General features: G+C 36.9%; 3 protein-coding genes across 6 annotated transcripts; all 3 read left to right on the top strand.

Moving 5' to 3' along the window:
* The first annotated feature begins 9152 nt into the window (after positions 1 to 9152).
* Positions 9153 to 12540, top strand: LOC147540371 (ADP/ATP translocase 1, mitochondrial-like). The gene is made up of 4 exons (XM_086644927.1): positions 9153 to 9364; positions 10875 to 11385; positions 11480 to 11848; positions 11962 to 12540. Exons 2-4 carry the CDS (start codon positions 10894 to 10896, stop codon positions 12256 to 12258), a joined length of 1158 nt encoding a protein of 385 aa, XP_086501053.1. The 5' UTR covers positions 9153 to 9364; positions 10875 to 10893; the 3' UTR covers positions 12259 to 12540.
* Positions 12541 to 16632: 4092 nt separating this feature from the next.
* Positions 16633 to 19299, top strand: LOC147540370 (ADP/ATP translocase 1, mitochondrial-like). 2 transcript variants are annotated; one of them, XM_086644925.1, is made up of 4 exons: positions 16633 to 16794; positions 17685 to 18194; positions 18296 to 18664; positions 18778 to 19299. In XM_086644925.1, exons 2-4 carry the CDS (start codon positions 17703 to 17705, stop codon positions 19072 to 19074), a joined length of 1158 nt encoding a protein of 385 aa, XP_086501051.1. In that variant the 5' UTR covers positions 16633 to 16794; positions 17685 to 17702; the 3' UTR covers positions 19075 to 19299. The 2 variants fall into 2 exon arrangements, with proteins under 2 accessions (XP_086501051.1, XP_086501052.1); XM_086644926.1 differs by lacking the exon at positions 16633 to 16794 and adding an exon at positions 16831 to 17008.
* Positions 19300 to 19881: 582 nt separating this feature from the next.
* LOC147540369 (ADP/ATP translocase, mitochondrial-like) lies at positions 19882 to 23540 on the top strand. 3 transcript variants are annotated; one of them, XR_015226461.1, is made up of 5 exons: positions 19882 to 20115; positions 21468 to 21897; positions 22005 to 22409; positions 23035 to 23380; positions 23429 to 23540. XR_015226461.1 is itself a non-coding variant. In XM_086644923.1 (4 exons), the coding sequence occupies exons 1-4, from the start codon at positions 19994 to 19996 to the stop codon at positions 23323 to 23325; spliced, it is 1248 nt and encodes a 415-aa protein (XP_086501049.1). In that variant the 5' UTR covers positions 19918 to 19993; the 3' UTR covers positions 23326 to 23540. The 3 variants fall into 3 exon arrangements, 2 of the variants coding, with proteins under 2 accessions (XP_086501049.1, XP_086501050.1); XM_086644923.1 differs by having other exon boundaries at positions 19918 to 20115; positions 23035 to 23540; XM_086644924.1 differs by lacking the exon at positions 19882 to 20115 and adding an exon at positions 20499 to 20879 and having other exon boundaries at positions 23035 to 23540.
* The last annotated feature ends 1123 nt before the right edge of the window (positions 23541 to 24663 follow it).

Below are 24663 nucleotides of genomic sequence, written 5' to 3'. Positions count from 1 at the left end.
ATGATAATTTTTTCAACCCAAAATGTCATATTCTATAGTGGAATATTCCTGAAGTACTTCAAGAAACTGGACTTAATAATAAGCAAAGTGAAAGTTTAGAAATAGCCAAACATTTCTATGTAGACAATTATTTAAGACCATTTTTTCTGTAATTCTTATAGTTTGACACAATTCTGTGAGCCGATTTGATGCAATGCTTTGACTATCACAAGGTATGCTTCAATAATGAACTTTAAAACATTTTTATAGTTTGATATGTAATTTATCGTTGCCTATATTAATTTTACGTTATGGTAAAATTTCAGTATTTCAAATAAAAAATGGAAGCTATAGAGTGGTGCACCGAAACCATAGGACATCATAAAACGTTCTAGTTGGAATATTTTCATAGACAAATTTATGCAATGAAGGCAGTGTTCTTTTGAAGGTGTTAAGAGAGTTAGTTATGAATGAAGCATCATAGTGGATATTTAAAGTCCCTTGAGGTGGAGGTATCCAGTGATTGGATGCGAATGTTGATGTGACACTAAAATGTCACATTTGGAGAGCCTAACTTAGACTAATTATTCATTTTCGAGTGTTATCAATAATATTTTATGTGTTTTTCATGTTAGGTACCTATTTTGGAGTTAAACATGTAAATCGGAATAAAGGGAACGAATTGTTACTATCATTTCATGTGCCGAAAACGAGAGAAAAAGACTTCAAGCAAATCAAATGACAAGAGGAGTTAATGACGAGTCCGACGGTAATAACGAAATTCAATTCGGAGTTCGAACGGGGAAGATGTCAAAGACAGAAGCTAAGGTCTTTTCTTGAAGGCATCTCCCTTTGGTTCTAAATGTAGAGACAAGATGAAGGCACTCGCTTGGTTTCTAAACCAAGCCCAAAGGCCACACAAGCCCAAAGAAGATGACAAGGAAAAATCTTGGAGGCACCCTCTTTATGGTTCAGAGTAAAGTCTGAGTCAAAGTCAAACATTGACTAGGGTTTTGAGTCAAAAAGAAAGGATCACAAGTAGTAAAGAAAAAAAGACTATTCATCATCTTCTACCTTGGAAGGGAGTTAGAGAGAGAAAAGGAGGCTAGAACTTTAGGGTTTTAGTGTTCTTGGTGGTTGAGGGTTTGAAGGAGGAGGAGAGAAAGAGAAAAGCAAGGCCGGCACAACAAGATCTCGGGTCTCCACGGTTTAGAGCTGCTCTCGGGATGGCCATGGGAGCACGGAAGCAGCTGTTGTTCTTCAAGGTAGCAGCTGCGCCTGCCATGCAGCAGCTTAGAATGGGAAGCACGCACCAGCAGCAGCCTCTAGCGTGCTGGGACGGCCGGAACAGCAAGGCTGCTGTTTGCAGTAGCTCGAGTTCACAAGAGCTGCTGCTCCGGGTGCATCCTCATGCTCGGGATCTCCAAAACGCGAAGCTGCTGCTCGGTTTACTCGGGACATCAACACAGGACGCAAGGGACGGCTCAAGAAGGCTCGGATTTGCTTGATTTGGCCGGAAACTCCACTTTTCTTGGCCGGGATTTCACCATCTTTGACCGGAAATTTCAAGGGTTTCCGGCAACTTTCTTGGCCGGAAATCATAGGGCTTTGACTCCTCATGTCCTTGGCTTGCTTCTCATGTGGTTTGATTTGATTTTGGGCTACAAATTTCTAGAGAGAAAAAGCTAGGGTTAGCTTTAATGGAAGTTGTGTTCTAAATGGAGAAGATGATGGTGGTCGCTACGGGGAACCCAAAAAATTGCTAAGGGGAGATCGGCTGCAACTAAAAACTCATATTTTCCGACAATCTTAGCCTCGAACCACATCGAAAAAGGGGGATTTTCTCATCATTTTCTTTCCATTTTTTATTCAATCACCATGTTTAGCTAACTTTAGTGTGTCGATTATATGAGATGAAATGTGATGAATTCGTGATTATGTTTAATATAATTTGATGTTTTGATTATGAATTGATGTTCATTTAATTCGATTATCGTTTTGATCGTATTTTCATGTGTCTTGTCAAGCACTTCGCATAGTTAACAGACGAAACGAAGTATTCGATATCGATCGTAGTCTAAGTCATATTTTCATGTGTCTTGTCATGCACTTCACATAGTTATAACTTTCAAAAAAAAACTTCACATAGTTAGGCGACTAGACAACACTTTCGTTGACTCGGGATAAACCGATTATTATGTTTGTTTGACTAAGTATGATCTCCGGATATACGTAGTGCTTATAGACATCACCTTAGGAGTCGAACATCGGTTATACTTTGAAACATTAGATCGGACTACACGTAGTCGTAGGTTTATCATTATCGGATTCTCGGTTCGACACTTCTCTCACTTATTTGTCTCCAGACTCTTGTTGCCTCCCGACTCTTGTTCCTCCGACACTTCTCTCGAATCTCTCTCGCCTGTTTTACTTATATTGTTTAGTTTAGTTTTCTTGTTTTGTTTCTCATTCAATCCAAAACCCCCCGTTTACCTGTATTATTTTCCTTTTTAGTCTAAGTTAGTTAGTGATATCTAGACCGGCGAACGAGACCCTTTCGATATCCAAACTACCTTCCTATCCTTGGATCGATCCCGACTTTGCCGGATTACTACTTGATACCTCCGCTTGGGTGTGTAACCTTTTCGGGTGCATCAAATGGGAGGGCTAGGTAAGCTTTGAGGAGGTTGGTCTGGGCATGGACAAATACATCCTGGTGTTGTGGATAAGAGGATCAATGTTCAAAGTGATTTCACAGAAAAAATTTCACATCTATGCTTCCAGAGATGTCATAGAGAGGTTGCAATCTTTTCAAGAGAAGTTAAGGGAGTTGAAGAATCAACATGTTTATTTAACTGGAGGAAGTAGTCAAACCAAGGAAAATGTAGACAGAGGAGCCCCAATAGAAATGGAGGGATAAACCTGCTGAAGAAAGAGTTGTGAACTGAGCATTCTTGAATGAAGTGCATATCTGATTCCTCCTCCTGAGAGCAGAGAGGAAAGAAAGGTGGAATGGTGGAAATGATTTTGGATAGTGTGAGATGTAATAGAAGGATACCTTGTGCTAGCTTCCAAAGAAAGATGAGAATTCAAGGTTGTAGTCTAAGTTTCCAGAAAGAATTCCAGTTTCTGAAAGTGTGATTGGTTGGAGGGATATTAGGCGGCTGATTGCTAAGTGGTGTGTGAACTAGAAACTTATAGTAACCATTTTTGTGTTGTATTAGGGCCATAGCTTGATTCTTACTAACCCTTTTGACAAACCCAGAGATATATCTGGCCGTCCATTTCAAATCTCAGAGTTAAAAAAAAAACCCTTCAATCTGACCGTCAAAAAATGACGTTACTTATCCATTGATCTTCCAAATATTTTCAATATCCCGTACTTCACAATTTCAGCTCAATTCTCAGTCTTAAATCTTCCGTTACTACTCCATTGATCTTCCAAATCTCCCGTTGGGAACATATCCAGTTCATATCTCACCCTAAAATCTTCCAATTTCAGTCTAATTTCAGTTCAATTTCAGCCAATTCCTTCATAACGTAAAATCCCTCAACTCCAAAAATAGTTGTTCCAAACGCCAGAAATAATGGTTAATCCCATGATTTTATCATTGAATGTGGTGAAATCCACTATAAAACTCTGGAGAGTTGATGATTTTATCATTCAGCTTTTTGGTTTTTCAAGTTATAAACACACGGTGAGTTCCATTGAGATTTTTTATTCAGTTATTGGTTTCTAATTTTTGTAGTTTTCTTTAATTTCTTCACTGAATTCTCAATTTTTTGTCTTTTCGTACATAGATAAGGTGGTGATTTCTACGTTCGGCGTCTTACTGATCATCTAACTGGTAAGTTTCTCCTATTGATTATCAAGTACCAACACAACCTGATAGATGCACACAACATGTTTGACATTAATCCCAAAAGTGATTTTGAGAAATGAGTGAAGTTGTTAGAGTTTACATACATTCTCTATTTTGAAACTTTAAAAGCCCTTGGAATGTGTTTTGTAATGGTCATATATCTAAGCAAAATACAGCTCACCTTTGTCAATTGCCTAACTACTCCCATTTGGAACTTGAATTTTCTATACACTTTTTTAATTTGTATAACGTCTCTTTGATGTATAAGAGATGGTTCTCACTGTCTTTCCTAAACGTTGATTTATTAGGCAACTAAACTTCGGCCATCTCCTTTCAGCGAAAAAAAAACTATAGCCGTCTTAAACCATCTATTTTGTATTAATGCACTTAAAATGTTTAAGAGAAACCAATCGTGGAAGACATTGTTATATAGTGCACACAACCTGTTTGATTATTGAGTAGTGCTTTAGATGTGGTTCAGTTGCTTTAGATGTTATATGGTTTAGTTGCTTTAGTTTTTTTGAGAAATCATAGATGTCATATAGCACTGTGATTACCAGAGGTTTGCCTGCATCTATGCTTTTTCATTTTAGTTGTTATATTGTCAATTATGCATTCATAGAGGTTTTCTTTGAAGGCAAGCTTACACTTTTGTACCAGTTCGATCCTATACTGTTACAACATACTTCATGTTATTTCTGAGCAAGTGAACTTCATTTTTTTCATGCGCATTTGTAATCAAGTAAACGGCCCGTGCCCTATGGGTTTCATGCGCATTTTTTTCATGTCTTTGGCCCATCACAGACAAAGGAGAAGTAATATATGTTGAATTGGATTTTGAACAACTATTTGAATAAGAAAAACTATTGTCTCTGCATGTTTCTTGCCGTCTTTCCACAACTGTTACACGAATAACGTCACCATTATCAAGAAAAATGCATGATAGTAGATGGAAAAGAACATATGAATATAGAAGTTTACCTGTATCGTAGGCATCTTCTGTGCATATTTTAAAGTAGTTCCCACAGTTGAGATACATCAAAATACAGAATTTAGTCAGTACAGTTCTTTTAAATGGGTAGTTGAATGAAGTTCGATGAGATTGACATATCAAATATATAACTGGTAGGTGATAAGTAAATATAAGCTATGTTTTGATTTCACGATATCCATTTGATTTTAAAATTAACACAAACTACGGGAGTGATAATCTTGTAAATCACAGCAATGAGAAAAGGTTGAACATATATGACTGAGAGATAGAAGATTAGATGGCTCGGAGAAAGTTGGCTTATTAAAAAAGAAACAGTTTATGTCTACTGTATATGCTAGGATTTTTTAACTGGCTGTCACTTCAATTCATATATAGGCGTATGGCAATCACATTAATGATAACCGAACTCTACAAATATTCTCCTACCATTATATGAGCTATCGGGTCTCATTAGATAGTCGAATTTTGGTTCATTAACATCTAAAGGTTATTGTCAATGATTACAAACTATATATCGCATTACCATTACAAATTTTTGTTCATTAACCTAATCTTTTTTGCTTCTCTGTTAAGAACCTCACCTCCAAATAGGAAGTTTGAAAACTCTAGACCATAAGCATATTATTAATTGGCTAAATTGGCTAAAAACCTAGTAGTGTGTGTGGATCTTTTCTATTCTATTAAGTAAGAAATATTACTATAAAAGTGAAGCAATTATTTGACTTATTCTAAATTTAAGAATATGTGTTAGATCTAGTTGAATTGATATGAATCGGTTGAATTCAGTGAATCTAATTTGGGATCTATGCCAATTATTGCCATGTGACTCCACCTTCCACTGAATCATGCATGAACCCTAGTTCCCCAGGGCAAATCAAATCCGGTTGCCAGTTTTCAGCCCCAAAAAACTAGAAAAGTCATGGGTCATATAGTAATCTGAGTCATAAAGGTAGAGCTGGAAAACGGCCCCAAAGACTTTGTCTGGTCAAGGCCGCCCGTCCGGAAAGAGGATGGAAGAAGGAGCTTATAAGAGCAACTCCAATGTGGTGGGGGCTGGGGCTCCCAATTTGAATTTGGGAGCCCCAGTCCCCAGCCCTTGGCCTCCAACCCGGGAGCCCCGGGGCTGGGCTCCCGGTGGGGCTGGGGGCTCCCAGCCCCCAAAATATGGCCGTTGGGAGCTTCAACGGCCATATTTGGGGTGGATCCCCTAAAAAGGGGATCCACCCCACCTTATTTTATTTTATTTTTTAAACTAATTTTTTTTTTAATTTTTTTATTATTTTAAATACTACTTTTTTAAGTATTTTTCTCTAATTTTTATTTTTTTTGTGTTTATCTTTTTGAAATTATCTCTCTCGAATAATATCACATTTTAATTCATAGTCGAAATCTAATAATTTATAGTCGAAATTTAAAATCAAAATTTCGCACACATACTTCGCACACGTATAATATATTGATTTGGGAGCCCCGGTTGGGAGCCCGACGTTGGAATTGAGGAAAGCCCTGGGGCTCCCAAAATTCAGGGGCTCCCAAAATTGGGAGCCCGAGCCCCACATTGGACTTGCCCTAAGTCTGGGCTGGCCTGTATGTGAAACCCCTAGTACCAACTACCAACCCAACTTATCCGACCAACAAACCGGTCAAATTAGATTAATCTAGTGTTCGGGATACATTCATGATGGATAGTCCGGTACCGGAATCTTTTGAGGCTAGTGAATCAATCCAATCTGGACTAGTGTTAATAGGCGGAGTAACATACTCCTTAATCTTTCATTTTTCCCCTCCCCTGACTTGCTCGAGTAAACAAGTGTACACTCAAATACTTTATCTGGTATACTCAGTTTGCTTGCTCTCTGAAACACTTGCTCGTTTTCCACGCCTATATCAACTTCGAAACTATTAAATATTTTAGTATGTCTCCAGCGGATTTGTGCATCGAAAGATGAAACTTTTATGCGAACTAAAGTTTTAAAATATAAACATGACCACGTGTGAAAAAAAGGGCCGGTAATTATAAGGCCCAAAATGGGGAAGTTAAAGAGAATCAGGCCCAATACTAAATAATAATGAGGAAAAAACCCAGTAGGTAAAAATACAATTTTACCCTCCAAAATGAAATTTTCCGTCCAAATCAACGTCAAAAACAATTTTGAACATTTCTGAACAATTCTTGGTTTGCTCTCGAAAATTTTGTGAATTTCTGAACAAATCTTAGTTTGTCTCAACAATTTGTAAATTTTTGAACAAATTCGTTTTTGCTTAGACATTGCTTTGCCAAAATGTTTCGCATTTTTTTCTTTTGCATTTTACATAGACAAACTAACACAAACATTTTGGCTACAACATTTTTCGATTTGTCTTGTGAAAATATAAATGGTTTCCGCATTTTTTGTTTTGCTTTCGACATAAATATAAAGACTAAAGCATTTTTTTATTTGTCCTTTACAAAAATTAAAATGTTATACATATTATCCTTTGTATTTAACAAATCCGTTAACGAACAAATAATAGTTTGACTAATACATTATATATGTTGTTAAGAACATAATTATACATGACGCCAACATTTTATAATAAGTCGGGACATTATTATAGATATTGTCAACATTTTATAACAACACAATGATATATGTTGTCAACATATAAGGGTAAAAATGGAATTATGAAAAAAAATATGTTGTCTTGTTAACAACATAATTACATATGTTGTGAACATTTTGAAAAATGTTCAAAAAACGGGTCTTTTTGACATTATTATTTTTGAGTGGGTTTTTTTCTATTAGGGTCTAGATTTTTGGGTGTTTCACTCATTTTTTTCTGAAAAAAAACATTTTATGTAATTAAGTGTCATAAGATGGTGCAGACCAACCTTCTAGGCTGCTAATGATATTATTCGTTCTTGCACACTTTTAGACTTCATAATTTTAAAAGGCCGCACTAAAAAAAAATGTGTTTAGCCTCTTAAGAATAGCAACACCAGTCCGTCACATTGCCCATTTGGAATTACTTTGCAATAGCATATTATCGTATAATTCTCATGTAAATTTTTGTGACCAACCAGATTATACGAGATTTCATCAAAAAAAAAACCAGATTATACGAGTACAATGGTATACAATTATCACAACAAATTTCCCTTCGTGTACATATCACTTCTCTAGGTAGGACCCCACCACATCTAGGGAAGCGGAATTTTTCACGCCTTCCCCAATCAAAATGTTTCTTCTTGTATCTCACGATCTATTGTACCGTAGTCCATCGGGTGCGCCTCAACCGTCAGATTATTCAAATTAACGGTGAGAAAAGTGAATAAAGGTGTACAGTAATCTACGATTGCAACAACAATCTCTCTGCGATTGCAACAAAAAAAAAACAATCTCTCTACGAAAGTCAAACTTTTTGGGATTAATTGTATTTAGGACCTGAATTCATAACAAATTGAAAATTTGGCACCCATACCTGTCCAATAATCAAATATAGTCCCGATTGAGTATTGACCATAGTCATTGTCTTAGTTCCTCTTTCAAATTCTTCTCTCCACTATTTCATTCTCCTTCTCTTTACCTCATTCACGTTTGAAAGTAGCTTCGTTTGCAAACAAATATAGGTTAATACTCCATCGACGAGTCTCCCTTGTTGTTATTTACTTTTTGGTCCATCGGACTCTCTCTCTCTCCTTTCTTGGTCTCTCTTTCTCTTCTTCCTTGCTCATTCTCTAGAGCCTTGAATGGGGGTTCTCTCACGGACTAAGAGTGAGCAAGAGAAGTAGTTTGAGAAAAGGGCGAAACAAAGCTGGGACTTATCGACAAAGGGCAACCTAATGGGTCCCTATCTCTATATGCGAGTATGAAAAATACGTGGAGAAGATAAAAAGGATGGGAGAGAAGGCATAGTCGACCCTCCACCAAACCAACCAAAGCAATTGTTTTTGGGCCTACTGTAATTGAGAACCTCATAATTTGGGTCTTATAGGCTGCTTTGGGATAATCATTTATTTTAAATTGACAGTGAGTAGGATTTCAGTTAGCATGAGGTATAATAGTTAGATGTATGTGTAAAAAGTTGAAGGTTCAAATCCTCCCAAAAGCACCACTGAGCAAATTCCCGTCACATTGGGCCGATTTTATGGGAAAAAAAGAGAGAAATAAAGGATATAAAAAGAAAGAAAAATGGTAGGTAGTTTGGGGGTCAGTGTTGATTTGTTGGACAACTAAAATGGCCAATTTTTAGTTTACCACAATTTGGGGACCAAAAATGAAATTAACCCTTTTTGTCTTGACGTAATTCATTTCATCGGACGGACAGAAAACTGTAACGACATAAAAATAGAAAGACGAGAAAACAGGACTTCGCAGGGTATAATACATCTATTCACACAGAATCATAAAATATCATTGTTTGAGCTTTTAAAATGACCTAAAAGCCGTTCATTTGAGGTCTCCTTCAAAACTTCTTCTTCTCTCCTCCAACCTTTCCGCCTTTCCAAGGAGCGAGAGCGCTACTTGTTTCTCTCTCTAGTTTTGAGGTAATTTCTTTTTAGGGTTTTCATTTCATGTTTGTTGATTTGATATTCAATTAGTTCGTTTAGATCTGAAAGGTTTTGATTGTTATAAGATCTAGATTTCAATTTCCGGATCTGATTAGGTACTGATTGAAATTTGATCGTCATTTATTTTTGTTGGATCTGAAAGGTACTCATTCAAATTGAATCTAGATTATATTTTCTGGATCTGATTAGGTTTTCGTAGTTTTGTTTTGAAAGATTTGTTATGCCGATGCGGATCCATTCGTTTTTCCGATCATGTATCATCTTTTGATCGATTGATTTCCAATCAATCCAGTAGGACGTTTGTTTGATTGCTGAATTTTAGTAACTTTTTTCGGTTTTGGCTAAAAATTCGATTACGGATCTGGTTTAGATCTTAATATTTTTGTTGATCTTCATTTGATTACTAGTTTTAGATCTGAATTCTCACGTTCTATATGCAGTATTGATTAGATTTAGGTTTTGTGGTTGGATTATCATCATTTAATGTTTAATTCTGTTGCTTTACGGGAATTTCTTAGGTGAAATGATCTCGAAAGTTTTGGATTTCGTAGATCTGCTTTTGTCAAGTTGATTGCAAAATTCCAACACTTTTACACTGAAATTTTCTTCAATCAGGAGTTGTCTGTTGATCAGATCTTGCATCTCTTACCCTAACTGTAGATCAAGGAGATACCCTGCAATCTTAAATTGAATTTTGACTGAAAAGGGCTTGAAAGTTATATACTTTTGAAAAATCACTCAAATTTTTCAGCTTATTGAGCTACTATTGGTCATATTAGTTGTTTGGGATTGATTTTGAGGTAGTGATGATTCTTTAATTGGTTTTTTGCTCTTATTTCTGACCTACAACTCTAGAATGTGTTGTTTGATCAATGCCCGTGTTTTTTTGTTGCGGCATTTTCACCAAAATCTGCTCCATTTTTTACTGCATCACGATTCTTGAATTTTCATGAAAGTGAACAGAATGTACTCTATAAACAATCTATCTAATTGACTAGAGATGTAGTGGCCAGCCTTATAAGAATTTATCTTGGAAATGCATAAAACTAATTATTATTGTTTTTTTGTCCATTCCTTCTGATTCTGTTGTGGGGTATGATTGGTTTTGCAATTACTTTTGCCACTTTTCTCATATCGGTTTGCCCTTTTGTTTATATGTGCAACCAAAAATTCGCATGAGACAAATTTCAAAGTTTATTATAAAGTGGATCATATCCTTTTCATGTATCGTGCCACCTCTTATGTAGTATGTAGAAGTTGAATCGCTTGAACACTTTAATGTTCTCAGTTTGAAGATTATCTAAGTTTGTTAGGTAGGTGACGTTTGGTTCAAATTCTCTAGTTTCCGTATACGGTATACCTGTAGTTTTCTTATTCCGAAAATTTTATTAAAAATAACATCTTCGTTTTTCATATTCATTTTTAAGTAATAGCATTGCTCGTTTTTATCTATCTCTTATATATACATTCTTTCTATTGTTTCTAGGGTTTGTAGCTTGTGAAAGATGATGGCTGAACGGCCTCAACACCCGTCTGTAGCGCAGAAAGTAGCTGGCCAGTTCCGTTTTGGTTCCAGCCTATCTCAGGGTCTGGAATCAAGAACTGGGGCTTCCATGTACCAGAGGCGGTTTTCTTACGGAAACTACACCAACATGGGACTCCAATACCCAATGACAAACGCATGTCAAAATATGTCAATTGTCCCATCAGGTGCATCACCTGTCTTCGTCCAAGCACCTTCAGAGAAAGGCTTAGCCAGTTTCGCCATTGATTTCCTTATGGGTGGAGTCTCTGCTGCTGTATCCAAAACTGCTGCTGCCCCAATTGAGCGTGTAAAGCTTTTGATCCAGAACCAAGACGAAATGATCAAGATGGGAAGGCTATCTGAACCCTACAAGGGAGTCGGAGAATGTTTTAGCCGTACTATCAAGGATGAAGGATTTGGTTCATTGTGGAGAGGAAACACTGCTAATGTGATCCGTTACTTCCCCACCCAGGTCTGTCATATCTAGAAATATCAGAAATTGTTCGATCTTAGATATATTAAGCCTCTTATACTGATTCATTATGTTTCCCTGATATCTGTGACAGGCTCTGAACTTCGCTTTCAAGGATTACTTCAAGAGGCTTTTCAGCTTCAAGAAAGACAGAGATGGTTACTGGAAATGGTTTGCTGGTAATTTAGCCTCTGGAGGTGCTGCTGGTGCTTCCTCTCTCCTCTTCGTCTACTCTCTAGATTACGCTAGAACCCGTCTGGCTAATGACTCCAAATCTGCCAAGAAAGGAGGAGAAAGACAATTCAACGGATTGGTCGATGTTTACCGAAAGACCATTAAATCCGATGGTATCGCTGGTCTATACCGTGGATTCAACATTTCTTGTGTCGGAATCATCGTCTACCGTGGTCTCTACTTCGGTCTATACGATTCTCTCAAGCCACTTCTTCCTGCAAACCTTCAGGTTACTACTGATCTCATACTTTCCTCGTACAATAATTTTCAACTTCGTACTATATTTTCATCGTGTTCATGTGTTCATTTTTTCATTTTTCTGGTTGGTTCAAATGATTACAGGATAGTTTCTTTGCTAGTTTCGGACTTGGTTGGTTGATCACAAACGGTGCTGGACTTGCTTCTTACCCCATTGACACTGTTAGAAGAAGAATGATGATGACCTCCGGAGAAGCTGTCAAGTACAAGAGCTCATTTGATGCATTCAACCAGATCTTGAAGAACGAGGGACCAAAATCTCTATTCAAGGGGGCAGGAGCAAACATCCTTCGTGCCATTGCTGGTGCTGGTGTCCTTGCTGGTTACGACAAACTTCAGCTGATCGTTTTCGGAAAGAAATACGGATCTGGAGGCGGCTAATTCGCATTTTATTTTCAATTCTCTCAGCAGATCGGTTGATGATGAAGAAGAGAACACAAGTTTTATGAGTTTTATTTGGTTTTTTGTTTGTAGGAGCGGAAATTTTTTCCTTTTCGCTTGAAATAATTATTCATGTTTTAGGTGGTGGGTGAATTTCTTCTGCCTGATCTGAGCGAACTTCTTTACTGTTTTTTGAGTCAAATTATTGTTTATCATAAATCGGATTTTTGCAAGGGCTAGTTGGAATTACTAGCTAGATTATATCATTTTTGTATTTTACAATTCTAGTTATGTTCTTCCCCGAATTTGGATTATACGTCCTGATCTTTCTTTTTTCCTCCAAAACCCTTAGTTTGTAATATGTAAAACAAATAATAGGAGGAGAAAGAAGGCTTAGTATATGAATCATGTCATGACTCTTTCTTTTCCTCCAAAACCCTTGGGTTTTGATAGGGAAAACAAATAGTTGGAAGAGAAAGAAGGCTCAGTACAACCATTACAGAACAACGAAAATGTGGACAAATCATTGACATGCGTGCAGTTGGGGGGCCCTAGACGGGCCTTTCTGAGCCCTATGTGCAGGAGTGGAGGTTTCATTCTTGTAGGAACCCCACGATCTATCCGCTCGGTTCGTCACTTGCTAGTCTGATCTTGAGTTTGGTTTATCACTGCCGCCGCGTCCTGTGGCTCGCTGTCTTGAGTTCATACTCCAGTTCCCTTGCTCTCTTTTGTTTTTGACTAATGTTAATACCAACTGAAGTAAACTCTTCATAGGGGACAAGCTCTTCCGTACCATTTTCTAAAGAGAGACTGTTCAAAACTCAAAGAAGAGTTTACAAGGCTTGGAAACAGAAACTATATGAAAACAAAAAGATCCGAGTATATGAACATAATGAGGTTCTTGGTAGCGCTGTGTTGTTTGCTTTTGTGGGTATGCGAATAAAACCACTCCTCAAAGATCGACAAGATATTACGAGATGTATGGTAAATGAATGTTACAGATATAGTTTAAATAAACTCAACAAAAAACTAAACAGAGAGATCAACATGAATATCATATAGTTTAATTGTTTGGATGTTGCACCAAATGGAAAGGATTCATTTAACAAAAGTAACGAGGATTTCAAGAAACGAAACGTAATACTTAACTTATGTTAAGAAAGCACAAAATGAAGTAATGGTAGTGAAATGAATTAGAGTGAGTGAATACGTGTATGGGAATTTGAAAGAGAGAGAAGTAATTGTGATTTCAATACATGTGAAAATTGTATGAACCTAAATCCACATCCCACACGCCTATATATACATCAACTATTGTTTGTTTTACTATTAATGCAGCTTCACCCATCATGTTGGCATTTTACTTCACGGAGTAGAGGTTGTTGCTGAACAATGATGGCTAGAACATAATACCTTTTCGATCTCCTTCCTCAATTCATCTTTTGGGTTTTCCTTCTCCTTGTTGATAACATTTTTTTTAAGTTTGAATCTAGATTAGTATCCTCCACCATCTCAAAATTTATTGAAAATATGATATAAATTTATGCATAGACAAAGTATAACTTATTATAAGATCGTTTACAACATCACAACTAGTATAAAGAGAAGTTTATTTATGTTGCCCTTGAACAACATAAGATAGTTCATGAAACTTCTTTATAAGATATCTTTGTTCATTCATTTTCTAGCTAGGTTCCACATAATTCTATATTATTCTATACCACAACTTCCTTAAAATTCTAGATCGAACTATCATTATTTTACCTGCTTTTTTGTATCACCTACGTATAAAACAATAATTCATTTGATAATAGAAAATTTTCTAATTTTTGCCATAGTAAAAGCTAATAAAAACTTAAGAGAAACCCAATTATCTGTCTACTTGGTTTTTCAAATCATAATTACTAAACCAACAAAGTAAAACATAATATTATTTCAGATAATCTTCTTCGGCTTCTGAGCGTTGAAATTCGTTCGGTACTCAAAACCATTTACTCGCTATCCTCGCCCCGACACCACGATGCTCTAAAAGCTCAAAGAGCACACACGAGCATTGGGGTCGTTAATACGGCATTAAAGAATTAAATTTTCTTCTTCATATGAAGTAACAAACAAAGTTCCCACTTCCCTCAAGAGAATTCTTTAAGTGATGAACTAATTTTGCTCGTTCTTTTCCCGTTTTTCAGGGGAAAAAGTTAGGAAGTGATTCGGGTCTCCAAGAGGTATCTCTCTATCTACTTGACATCTCTATGTCAATCCATCAATGGAGTCAACAAATTTTCAAAATAGTTAAGGAAATTAGGTCGAAAACCAAATTTCGTGTTGGTCTTGCTTAAAACACATGCCAATATTTTTTTAGGCTTAAACTCCGAACCTCTGCAACCCCGTGCAGAGCTTACTAGCACAAACCTCTGCAAACTCGTGTAAACCTTACTAGGGAGCTGAAGCTTAAAAAAATTGTCGGATAAAAAGAAAATTTGGCCTAGAGAGTTTTCACAAAATTTTCAAAAGCGTAGTCGTGCAACATTGACCCCCTACTTTACCTTCTAGCTAACAACTTGGGTCTTGTGATCATCTTACCCGTTCATTACCAACATTTCATGGAGATGCGCATCTTGAAATGTCAAGAAATGAGAGCGACGACAGCATGACCCGAAAGGGTCAACTTGGCTAAGAGAATGTATTCCCCTTTCAAGTAACTTATCGACGAATCATAATGTTGAAGTTGTTATGTTTCTGCTTGAAGGTGAAACTATCTCGATAATATTTTGTTTCGTATTCGTTTATCCTACTATGTTGTATGTCTCCCAAAATGAACATACACGCCCCTAATATGTCTCCCCATCGATTCCTATAAAAGACTCAAATCAATTCCGATTTCGGGACTATTTTTTCCAGATTCCGAAGTATAGATAGGATATCATTTCAGTGTACCAAGATTACAAAAAAATTTCCAAATTTCTCTAGAAAATTTTACCCATATACTCCATTTGCTTAATGGTCATTTCAAAATATCGAAGTTCATAATACTAGTCAGCGTTCACAATCTTCTTCTTCAACATACCTGAGAAGGATAACAAACCCGTTGTATTTTGGAGGCGAGACGCCATTGATCTGTGGTTTTACATAGGACGTAATTCGTCTTAAGTTAGAGTGTGTCTCGTCTAGGCTTTTTCTTTATTTTGTATGTCGAAATGTCTCCATTGTTCGACAACTAAGAGGCAAGCCTGACTCACTTTTCTTTGAATTTTAGGTTATACATAGAGTCATAGACCCAAATCCAACGCAATTTCCTGCCATCACCATTTTATTCTCTCTGTCCTTGCATAGTATTTGATTCATTATCGAGCTGATAAATAATGCGAACTTGATACATCCCATTGTGCATGTATCAAGTTTGCACTAAGGGTAAAAAACAAATATACTTCCTAAATCAATCTTGATTGATCAAATCTTTATATCCGAAAGATCTTGCATTTTCTTTATCTTTTGGGCTTTGGACTTCGGTTCTTCACTTAATGAAGATAAGATATATAAGCACCCAATGGTGGAATGATTTATGTTGTACGAGGAGTTAAGTGGATTGGTGTGATAATGTGAAAAATCTAGTTTTCTCTAACTTCTTAAAAACTAGCTATAGTAGTTGAAAGTCCCCAAAGTTCTTTTGCAAAATGGTGAAATTGGAACTTCATCTCCACAGTGGATAAATATACATGTGAAAATAGTAAGACTTGAATCTTTCGGCAGTAGATAGATGTACATGTGAAAAGGCCTCGGCGCTTACCAAGACTCCTATAGCTCAGGCTCCGGACACTCTCGTGAGCGATGTGGGACTATCACAGTTTGACCCTAAAAATGATTACTAGAACAACATTCTCATAATATAATTCTTAATAATCGTAATAACTTTAATGTTTGGTGGATCAAAAACATGATTATTAGGAATTAATTTTATACATAAATAATTAGATTTAGGATTCAAAGAGAAGTGAATCACAAACCCATCTATCTACTGAATTTGAATTTCCGTTCCTAGATGGAACCATGGAAACTTACCACTCGAACGGGGACTGACTCATTCGACATACCAAACATAACATAAACCATCTAGGCTGACCAAATTTTTGTGAAAAGTTGTACGAGGAAAAGGGCATTTAAATAGAACTTCTTCTCTCAGTAGAATTTTTTTTTGAATTGTTCAGCTTGTACCTCGAACACTTGACTTCTGAAGTGGAAGATTATACCTCTTACCACTTCTCTCACTAGAAATCTTATTCTTCTCAAAATGGGATTCTTGATGTATTCTCGCATACCAAATTTAACTTCCCCAAGTACCCCAACTACAAGTCTACAACTAGGGTGGTGCCTGCCATTAGCAAGAATGGGGTGTCTTAAAGAATTCCCCCTACCACAGAAAACCTAACCCTAATTGGCTGTTTTAAATGGCGAGCCCGAGTAAGCCCATCAAATCAACCCTTTAAATTCACCTCGTCTGCTTCATTCAGACGCCCTTCAGTTTTCTCGCTACTTTCTTAGGTAAAAAATTCTCCCCTTCTCTTCCTCTCTTTTTGTGGATCAAATTAGGGTTTGTTAGAAAATTCATTGGTAATCCATTCATTTCGCTGAATCATGAAAAATTGTTAAGTTTTTTTTAGAAATGTAATTGCTTTCTTATTGTTTCATTTACTGGTTCGTTTTTCATTTTGATTTTCATTATTAGAACTTTGAATTGAATCAGATCTATCATCAGGTTTTGTTCTATCTTGTATATCTGAATTTAGGGTTTTGCTTGAATTGTGTGTTAATTGCTAGTACTTTATGAATCTGATCTATGCTATTATCAAATTTGTGTTTAGTTTGTTTGGATCTGAGTATTTATTGTCTACGTTAACCCAAAAGAAAATCAGATCTGAGGATTTAGGGTTTTATTAGAATTGTGTGCTACATATGAAATATTTATATGTTGAGAGATCTCGACCAATGATCTGAGGATTTTATATGTTCTGTTAAAATTGGATCAATGCTTAGAATGTGGGTAATTGATTAGGTTTTTTTAATCTACCTATATGACGTTGCACCCCTTTTAGATTAAAAATTGAATCTTGATCTGAAACCTTGAATATTGGTTTACTTCATTTGATGTATAATTGGGTTGTTTACTGCCCATCGATGATTTACTTCTATAATATATAAGTTTGATTTGATTCTATATATAGGTTTATATTTTGTCCTTCTATTATTGAGTTCTATGAATATGCTGATAATGTCGATTATGTTTTTTCATATGCATATTTTCCTTTCAATTGGTAGTATGCATTCTTCAACTATTGAATTAATTGTGTTGTCCTAATATTTTAATGAATTTGAAATTACATGTAATTGCTTCTTGTTGTCTGACATACACTGTTTCTTGTTATTTTTTCTAGGTTTTTTGCTTGTTAGACATGATGGCTGAACGGCCGCAACACCCGTCTGTCGTACAGAAAGTAGCTGGTCAGCTCCGTCTTGGTTCCAGCCTATCTCAGGGTTTGGAGTCACGAACTGGGGCTTCCGTGTACCAGAGGCGATTTTCTTACGGGAACTACACCAACATGGGATTCCAGTACCCAATGACAAACACAAGCCAAACTATGTCAATTGTTCCATCAGGTGCATCACCTGTCTGTGTGAACGCACCTTCTGAGAAAGGCTTAGCTAGTTTTGCCATTGATTTCCTTATGGGTGGAGTCTCTGCTGCTGTGTCCAAAACTGCTGCTGCCCCAATTGAGCGTGTAAAGCTTTTGATCCAGAACCAAGATGAAATGATCAAGATGGGAAGGCTATCTGAACCCTACAAGGGAGTCGGAGAATGTTTTAGACGTACTATCAAGGATGAAGGATTTGGTTCATTGTGGAGAGGAAACACTGCTAATGTGATCCGTTACTTCCCCACCCAGGTTAGCCATCTATCTAATTAGCAGAGAGTTTGTGATCTTTTCTTCGCCTGCATATTTATCTAATGTATTAATTCTTTATGTTTTTCGTATATCTGTAACAGGCTCTGAACTTTGCGTTCAAGGATTACTTCAAGAGGCTATTTAGCTTCAAGAAAGACAGAGATGGCTACTGGAAATGGTTCGCTGGTAACTTGGCCTCTGGAGGTGCTGCTGGTGCTTCCTCTCTTCTCTTTGTCTACTCTCTCGATTATGCCAGAACCCGTCTTGCTAATGACTCCAAGTCTGCCAAGAAAGGAGGAGAAAGACAATTCAATGGATTGGTCGATGTCTACAGAAAGACCATTAAATCTGATGGTATTGCTGGTCTATACCGTGGATTCAACATTTCTTGTGTCGGAATCATTGTCTACCGTGGTCTCTACTTCGGTCTATACGATTCTCTCAAGCCACTTCTTCCTGCAAATCTCCAGGTTACTACTAAACTCATATTTTCCTCGTACAATAATTTTCAACTTCGTACTATATTTTCATCGTGTTCATGTGTTCGTTTTTTCATTTTTCTGGTTGGTTCAAATGATTACAGGATAGTTTCTTTGCTAGTTTCGGACTTGGTTGGTTGATCACAAACGGTGCTGGACTTGCTTCTTACCCCATTGACACTGTTAGAAGAAGAATGATGATGACCTCCGGAGAAGCAGTCAAGTACAAAAGCTCGTTCGATGCATTCAACCAGATCTTGAAGAACGAGGGACCTAAATCTCTATTCAAGGGAGCAGGAGCAAACATTCTCCGTGCCATTGCTGGTGCTGGTGTTCTTGCTGGTTACGACAAACTTCAGCTGATCGTTTTCGGAAAGAAGTACGGATCTGGAGGCGGCTAATTAATCAAACCATCTAATGGTCTGCTACTTATTCCTACTTTTTGCAATTGTTGATGATGAAAAAACTGTTTTGGAGCCAAGTTCTTAGTAGCAAATTTTCCCAACTTGATTGAATAATTAACTACTTACAGGGGTGGGAATTGAACTCCCTGAGAAAGATTTCTCTTTTCTGAACCAAGTTTTCTTTTAATTATCTGAGATTTGTTATTGGAATTTGTTTAGACATTTGCTTGGCACCTATTTAATTTGATCTTTATAATTGTTATTTATCATATTGTGTTCTAATTTTGCCACTTATTGTTGTCTTCAATTCTCATGTTGTTCATATTTGCTGGCCGTACTGCTCCGAGCAGGCCTTTGTTGATCCTCGAGATGAACGTCCAGGTTAACATTGCAGAAGGTTTGGTCAGAAATATGAGAAGGGATTTGACCTAATGTCTTCTTCCTGATGAAGTTGTTTTAGGGTTTATGACGTTGGTTGTCTAGACCAAGATTTGGTGTAGTCCTATTCAAGCACTCTTCTTTTTCTTCTATTTTCATTTTCATTTATTTTTTCATCTTCATCGAAAATGTTTTCTGTATCATCTATAGTTTTTTTTTGAATAATCGACTATGATATATGCGTTACTCGTTACAAGATATTGATACATCATAACTCTTGATTTAAACCATTAATCACGGTAGGAATTTTATTCAAGCTTTCCCCACCCCCTCCTCATCAATGGACTCCCGAGGTATACGAAGGAGTGAGAAGTAGAGCTAAGCGATCTATTGAATGAAAGGCTGAAACAAATGGACTGATTGATTGCCCCACCTCAAACAAGCAATGGAAAACTATTTTAGATTGATTTCGGGTGATTCCTGAGTAGGAATCGCCAATACCAATTTTAAGAGGCGCTTGTAGCCGATCTTGTAGTAGATGTATTTTGTTTGTCAATCTCAACGGGGAGCCCGTGTAAAAAGCCCATCAAATCAACCCTTTAAATTCACCCTTTCCGCTTTATTCGGACACCCTTCAAATTATTACTACTACGTTCATAGGTAAAAATTCCTTTCCTTTTCTTCCTCTTTTTGTGGATCAAAACTAGGGTTTTTTCTTTTTTAACAAAATTCATGTGTGATCCGGTTTTTTCTCTAAATCATTAAAAACCCTTCTTGATTTCTTTATCTACCACAAGTTTTATCTTATTGTTTTGATCATTTGGTGTTTAATTTGTTTGGATCTGAGTATTTATCATCTACTACATTTTTACCTAAAAAAAAAAAATCAGATCTGAGCTCCGGTCACCATCTGAGTTCCGGGCATCTGAGGATTTTATTATATGTTCATTTAAAAAATATTACCTTGATAGAGACACTACAAAAAAAAAAACATTCCACAATCACAAATATATTCAAACTATATTCTAATTATAAACGTGCTTCAAACATAAAATATGTCAAATTTGGATTTTATTGGCTCAAAACCCCATATAGACATCAAATTCATCCTTAAAAAATGATGCGTCTAATTATCAACAAGTTGTACAACATTAAAGATATATAAGACGATAAAAATTAATACGTATTTATTGGAGTTTTTAGATTGAAAATCAACAAAATTTGCATTCAAGAGATATAACTAGTAGTAAACAATAAAAAAGTTGAGATATCAAGAGAGGAATTTATTTGAAGTGGTGATTCGAGAGGGAGAGAACTGCAAAATCTACTTGAAATGATGTTTGGAGACGAAAGGAAGAAAGAAGAAGAGGACGGGTCTTAGCGAAACCTTAGAGAAGTTCTTTAAAGTCGATTTCAAGAGAAAGGTCTTAAAGTCCAGACTCGCTCAACTAGTCGACTTAGTCCTAGTTGGGTTGTCGGGGATTTAATAGGGTTTCTATCCGACTAGGGGTTTGAGCTCTAGTCGAGTCGCCCTCTTGCCGACTCACGAGTAGTCGGGACTAATTGATCATTTATTTTTATTTTTTTTTATCTACCCATATAATGTGGTACCCCTTTTACATTAAAAATTGAATCTTGATCTGAACCTTAAAATTGGTTTCCTTCATTTGATGTGAAATTTGTTTGTTTAGTGCCCATTATTAATGGCTTACTTCTTTTGTATAAAATATGCTTGTTTGTAATGGTTTATGTTCTTTAATATAACTTTGATTTGATTCAATATATAGATTTCTATTTTGTCCTTCTATTGATGAATTCTATGAACGGAAATGCTGATAACGTCGATACATTTTCCTTGTACATACAAATATGAAGGATGAAAAAGTACACATAGTTTGTTAGTAAAGCCGTAAATATACTGAATTTGGAGTGATATTAAATTTGTAATGAAAATGGAGTTTACGTAAAATCGCTTCTCCTTGTCTAACATACACTGTTGTTCGTTTTGTTAGGTTTTTTTGCTTGTTAGACATGATGGCTGAACGTCCACAGCACCCGTCTGTCGCACAGAAAGTAGCTGGTCAGCTTCGTCTTGGTTCCAGCCTATCTCGGGGTTTGGAGTCACGAACTGGGGCTGCTGCCATGTACCAGAGGCGATTTTCATACGGAAACTACACCAACATGGGATTCCAATACCCAATGACAAAAACACGCCAAAATATGTCAATTGTCCCATCCAGTGCGTCACCTGTCTTCGTCCAAGCACCTTCAGAGAAACCCTCACCTAGCTTTGCGGTTGATTTCGTTATGGGTGGAGTCGCTGCTGCTGTTTCCAAAACTGCTGCTGCTCCAATTGAGCTTGTAAAGCTTTTGAAGGATGAAGGAATTGCTTCATTGTGGAGAGGATACACTGCTAATGTGATCCGTTATGTCCCCGCCCAGGTTAGCCATCTATGTGATTATCAAAGAGTTTGGGGTCGCTTATTTCCTTCGCCTGCCAGTTTTATCTAATATACTAATTCTTTATGTTTTTCCGATATCTGTAACAGGCTCTGAATTTTGCGTTCAAGGATTTATTCAATAGGCGATTTAATTTCGACATAGACAGAGATGATGGTCATAGGCGATTTAACTTCGACATAGATGATCGTTACTGGAAATGGGCCGCTGGTAACTTCCTATGTGGAGCCTGTGCTGGTGGTTACTCTCTTCTATTTGTCCACTCTCTCGATTACGCTAGAATCTGTCTTGCTAATGACTCAATGTCTGCCAAGAAAGGAGGAGAAAGACAATTCAACGGATTGGTCGATGTTTACAGGAAGACCATTAAAGCAAATGGTATTGCTGGTCTATACCGTGGATTCAACATCTCTTGTGTTAATGCCATTATGTACCATGGTCTCTACTTTGGATGCTACGATTCTTCAAAGGCACTCCTTCCACCCGCACGCCAGGTTGGTATTAAATGTGAACCCCAGTAGAATTCTTCCCGTTTCTACTTACTACTTAGAATCATATTTTTAATGATTGTATCTCTTATTCTATCGCCGAAATAGGACTCCACATATCATACTTTGATAATTTGCTAATGAAAAGATCGACATTTCTTAGATATCCTTGGTTTACTACTTTCTCGTAGTCTTCGAGATGAACTTTTTTCACGTCGACGGTGAGAATAGTCCCACGTGGGAGAAGGGAGATCTAGCAACCAAAAATATAATGTCTAGGTCCTCTCTACTCATTACTAATTGGTTTTGAGTTGGATGACCCCGAACTTAACATCAACCTATATCTTGTTACCTTTAATCTTTTCTTGTGGAATCCAACGACGGGTATACAAAACTGTTTATGAATTCATTAAACTTCGTCTTCGTACCTATCTATCTATACATTTATTAGTTATTAGTTTCCACCTAGTTTAATTTCAGCGACAAAGAACTACGTAAGTAAAATACTTTCTATGCTTCAATATTTGCGTAAATTTCCGTGGGACCAATATATGTACTTGTTACTTACAGGTTTTCTTTCATATATTATTCACTCGTTTTGGTTCTTTTTGGTATGCTTGGATGAATACAGGATAGTTACGCTGCTCGTTTCCAATTGGCATTTGTGAGCGCACTGTGTGCTGGACATACAACTTACCCCTTTGAAGTTATTCGAAGAAGAATGATGACGACCTTGACCTCCGGAGAAGCAGTCAAGTACAATAGTCCATTGTTCGATGCTTGCTATCATCTGGTGATGAATGAGCAACTTATATCTTTCTGGTTCAAGGGACTTCGTGTAAACATCATTCCTGCCATTTTTGGTGCTGGTGTGCTTGTAGGTTACGATGAACTTCAGCTGATCGTTTCCGGAAAGAAATAGGGATCTGGAGGCGGCTAATTAACTAACATATTTGATGCTCTGCTACTTACTTTTAGCCCCATTGTTGATTATGAAAAAAACGGTTTTGGAGCCAAGTTTTTAGTTGCAAATTTTCGCTACTTTATGGGAATTGAACTCCCAGCTGCCATGGGAATTGGATTTGTTTAGACATTTGCTTGGCACCTATAAATTTGATCTTTATAATTTTGCAGTTACTATTTGCTTTACTTGTCATGTTGCTGGCATTTGCTTGCCATCCTCATGCTCTGAGTAGGCCTTTAATGGTCTCATTTGTTTAAGAGGAGAAGAATGCCGAGGTGAAAACAGAGTACAGGGTTTGGTTTAAACATGTGAAGGGATTCGACCTAACATCTTTTTCCTGATGAAGAGGGCTTAGGGTCCATGAGGTTCTTAATCTAGACGAAATGGAAGAGGGTGAGAGAGAGAGAGAGAGAGAGAAAGAACTAGTTGAGTAAGGAAGTCCTCATAGCTTATAGTTTGTCAATGCTTAAAACTCGCTCTTTTTTTTAAGGTTCTGAAAAAAAAGCCTCGTCATCAAGATCTTAGTCAGCGGCATCTACCAGCAAACAAGTCTTTTACGCCTTCTTCAGTTCCACGGAAATTAATTGCTTGATGAGATAAGTGCAGGGGTATTCTACAATTTCCCTAGGAGGAAATGCCCTTACGTCTCGTTTTCTGCAGAAATGTCCTCATTTCTCGTTTTCTATCCCTTTCTAATATCGCGGAAGATGACATTTCGTCTCGTTTTCTACGAAAATGTCCTCACATATAGTTTACTTACCTAAACTAATAGGTCCTTTAACCAATTTAGTTATAGTCCTTGTTACAACAAAAAAAGTTATAAAATTTTTAGCGTATAAATAGCAACTAAACATCCAAGGAAATAGTCAACGGTTACATCAATCGTGTAAATTATTACACGAAAACAATCACAATAACTGATTAACCGAAATCTCATCTATTTTTAACAATGCAGCTAACACACCTTGTAAAACATTTCCCTATAAATACCCTCTTACCACCCTCATTATATCTCAGGCCTGCAAGAACACAAATAGAAAAAAGAACAAGCAACTCGTATTATCTTCTTCTAGTCGGTGAGAATTCTCGTAGAGTTTTACCGATAAAATACAATCACCATGGACATGAAGAAGATCTCTTGCGCCGTTCTTGTCGTTGTTGCAGCTTCCATGGAAGTAGCATTGGCTGCAGATGCACCTGCACAGGCACCCGCACCTACAAGTGGCTCAACCGTGACCATGCCCTTCATTGGGTCCATCATTGGTGCATCATTGGCGTCCGTTTTCGCCTTTTATA

The sequence above is a fragment of the Eschscholzia californica genome, unplaced genomic scaffold (genome assembly GCF_041429995.1).
Source record: "Eschscholzia californica isolate CP2 unplaced genomic scaffold, dmEscCali1.0.p SCAF_5, whole genome shotgun sequence".
Classification (NCBI taxonomy): Eukaryota; Viridiplantae; Streptophyta; class Magnoliopsida; order Ranunculales; family Papaveraceae; genus Eschscholzia; species Eschscholzia californica.
This window is presented reverse-complemented; position numbering and strand designations above follow the sequence as displayed.

Bases quoted from the DNA above. Each gene is read 5' to 3' on its own strand.
- LOC147540370 (XM_086644925.1), top strand. From the start codon at position 17,703: ATGATGGCTGAACGGCCGCAACACCCGTCTGTCGTACAGAAAGTAGCT. The intron at 18,195-18,295 runs GTTAGCCATCTA...TATCTGTAACAG, and splicing joins TCCGTTACTTCCCCACCCAG to GCTCTGAACTTTGCGTTCAA. The intron at 18,665-18,777 runs GTTACTACTAAA...AAATGATTACAG, and splicing joins TTCTTCCTGCAAATCTCCAG to GATAGTTTCTTTGCTAGTTT.
- LOC147540369 (XM_086644923.1), top strand. From the start codon at position 19,994: ATGTATTTTGTTTGTCAATCTCAACGGGGAGCCCGTGTAAAAAGCCCA. The intron at 21,898-22,004 runs GTTAGCCATCTA...TATCTGTAACAG, and splicing joins TCCGTTATGTCCCCGCCCAG to GCTCTGAATTTTGCGTTCAA. The intron at 22,410-23,034 runs GTTGGTATTAAA...GGATGAATACAG, and splicing joins TCCTTCCACCCGCACGCCAG to GATAGTTACGCTGCTCGTTT.
- LOC147540371 (XM_086644927.1), top strand. From the start codon at position 10,894: ATGATGGCTGAACGGCCTCAACACCCGTCTGTAGCGCAGAAAGTAGCT. The intron at 11,386-11,479 runs GTCTGTCATATC...TATCTGTGACAG, and splicing joins TCCGTTACTTCCCCACCCAG to GCTCTGAACTTCGCTTTCAA. The intron at 11,849-11,961 runs GTTACTACTGAT...AAATGATTACAG, and splicing joins TTCTTCCTGCAAACCTTCAG to GATAGTTTCTTTGCTAGTTT.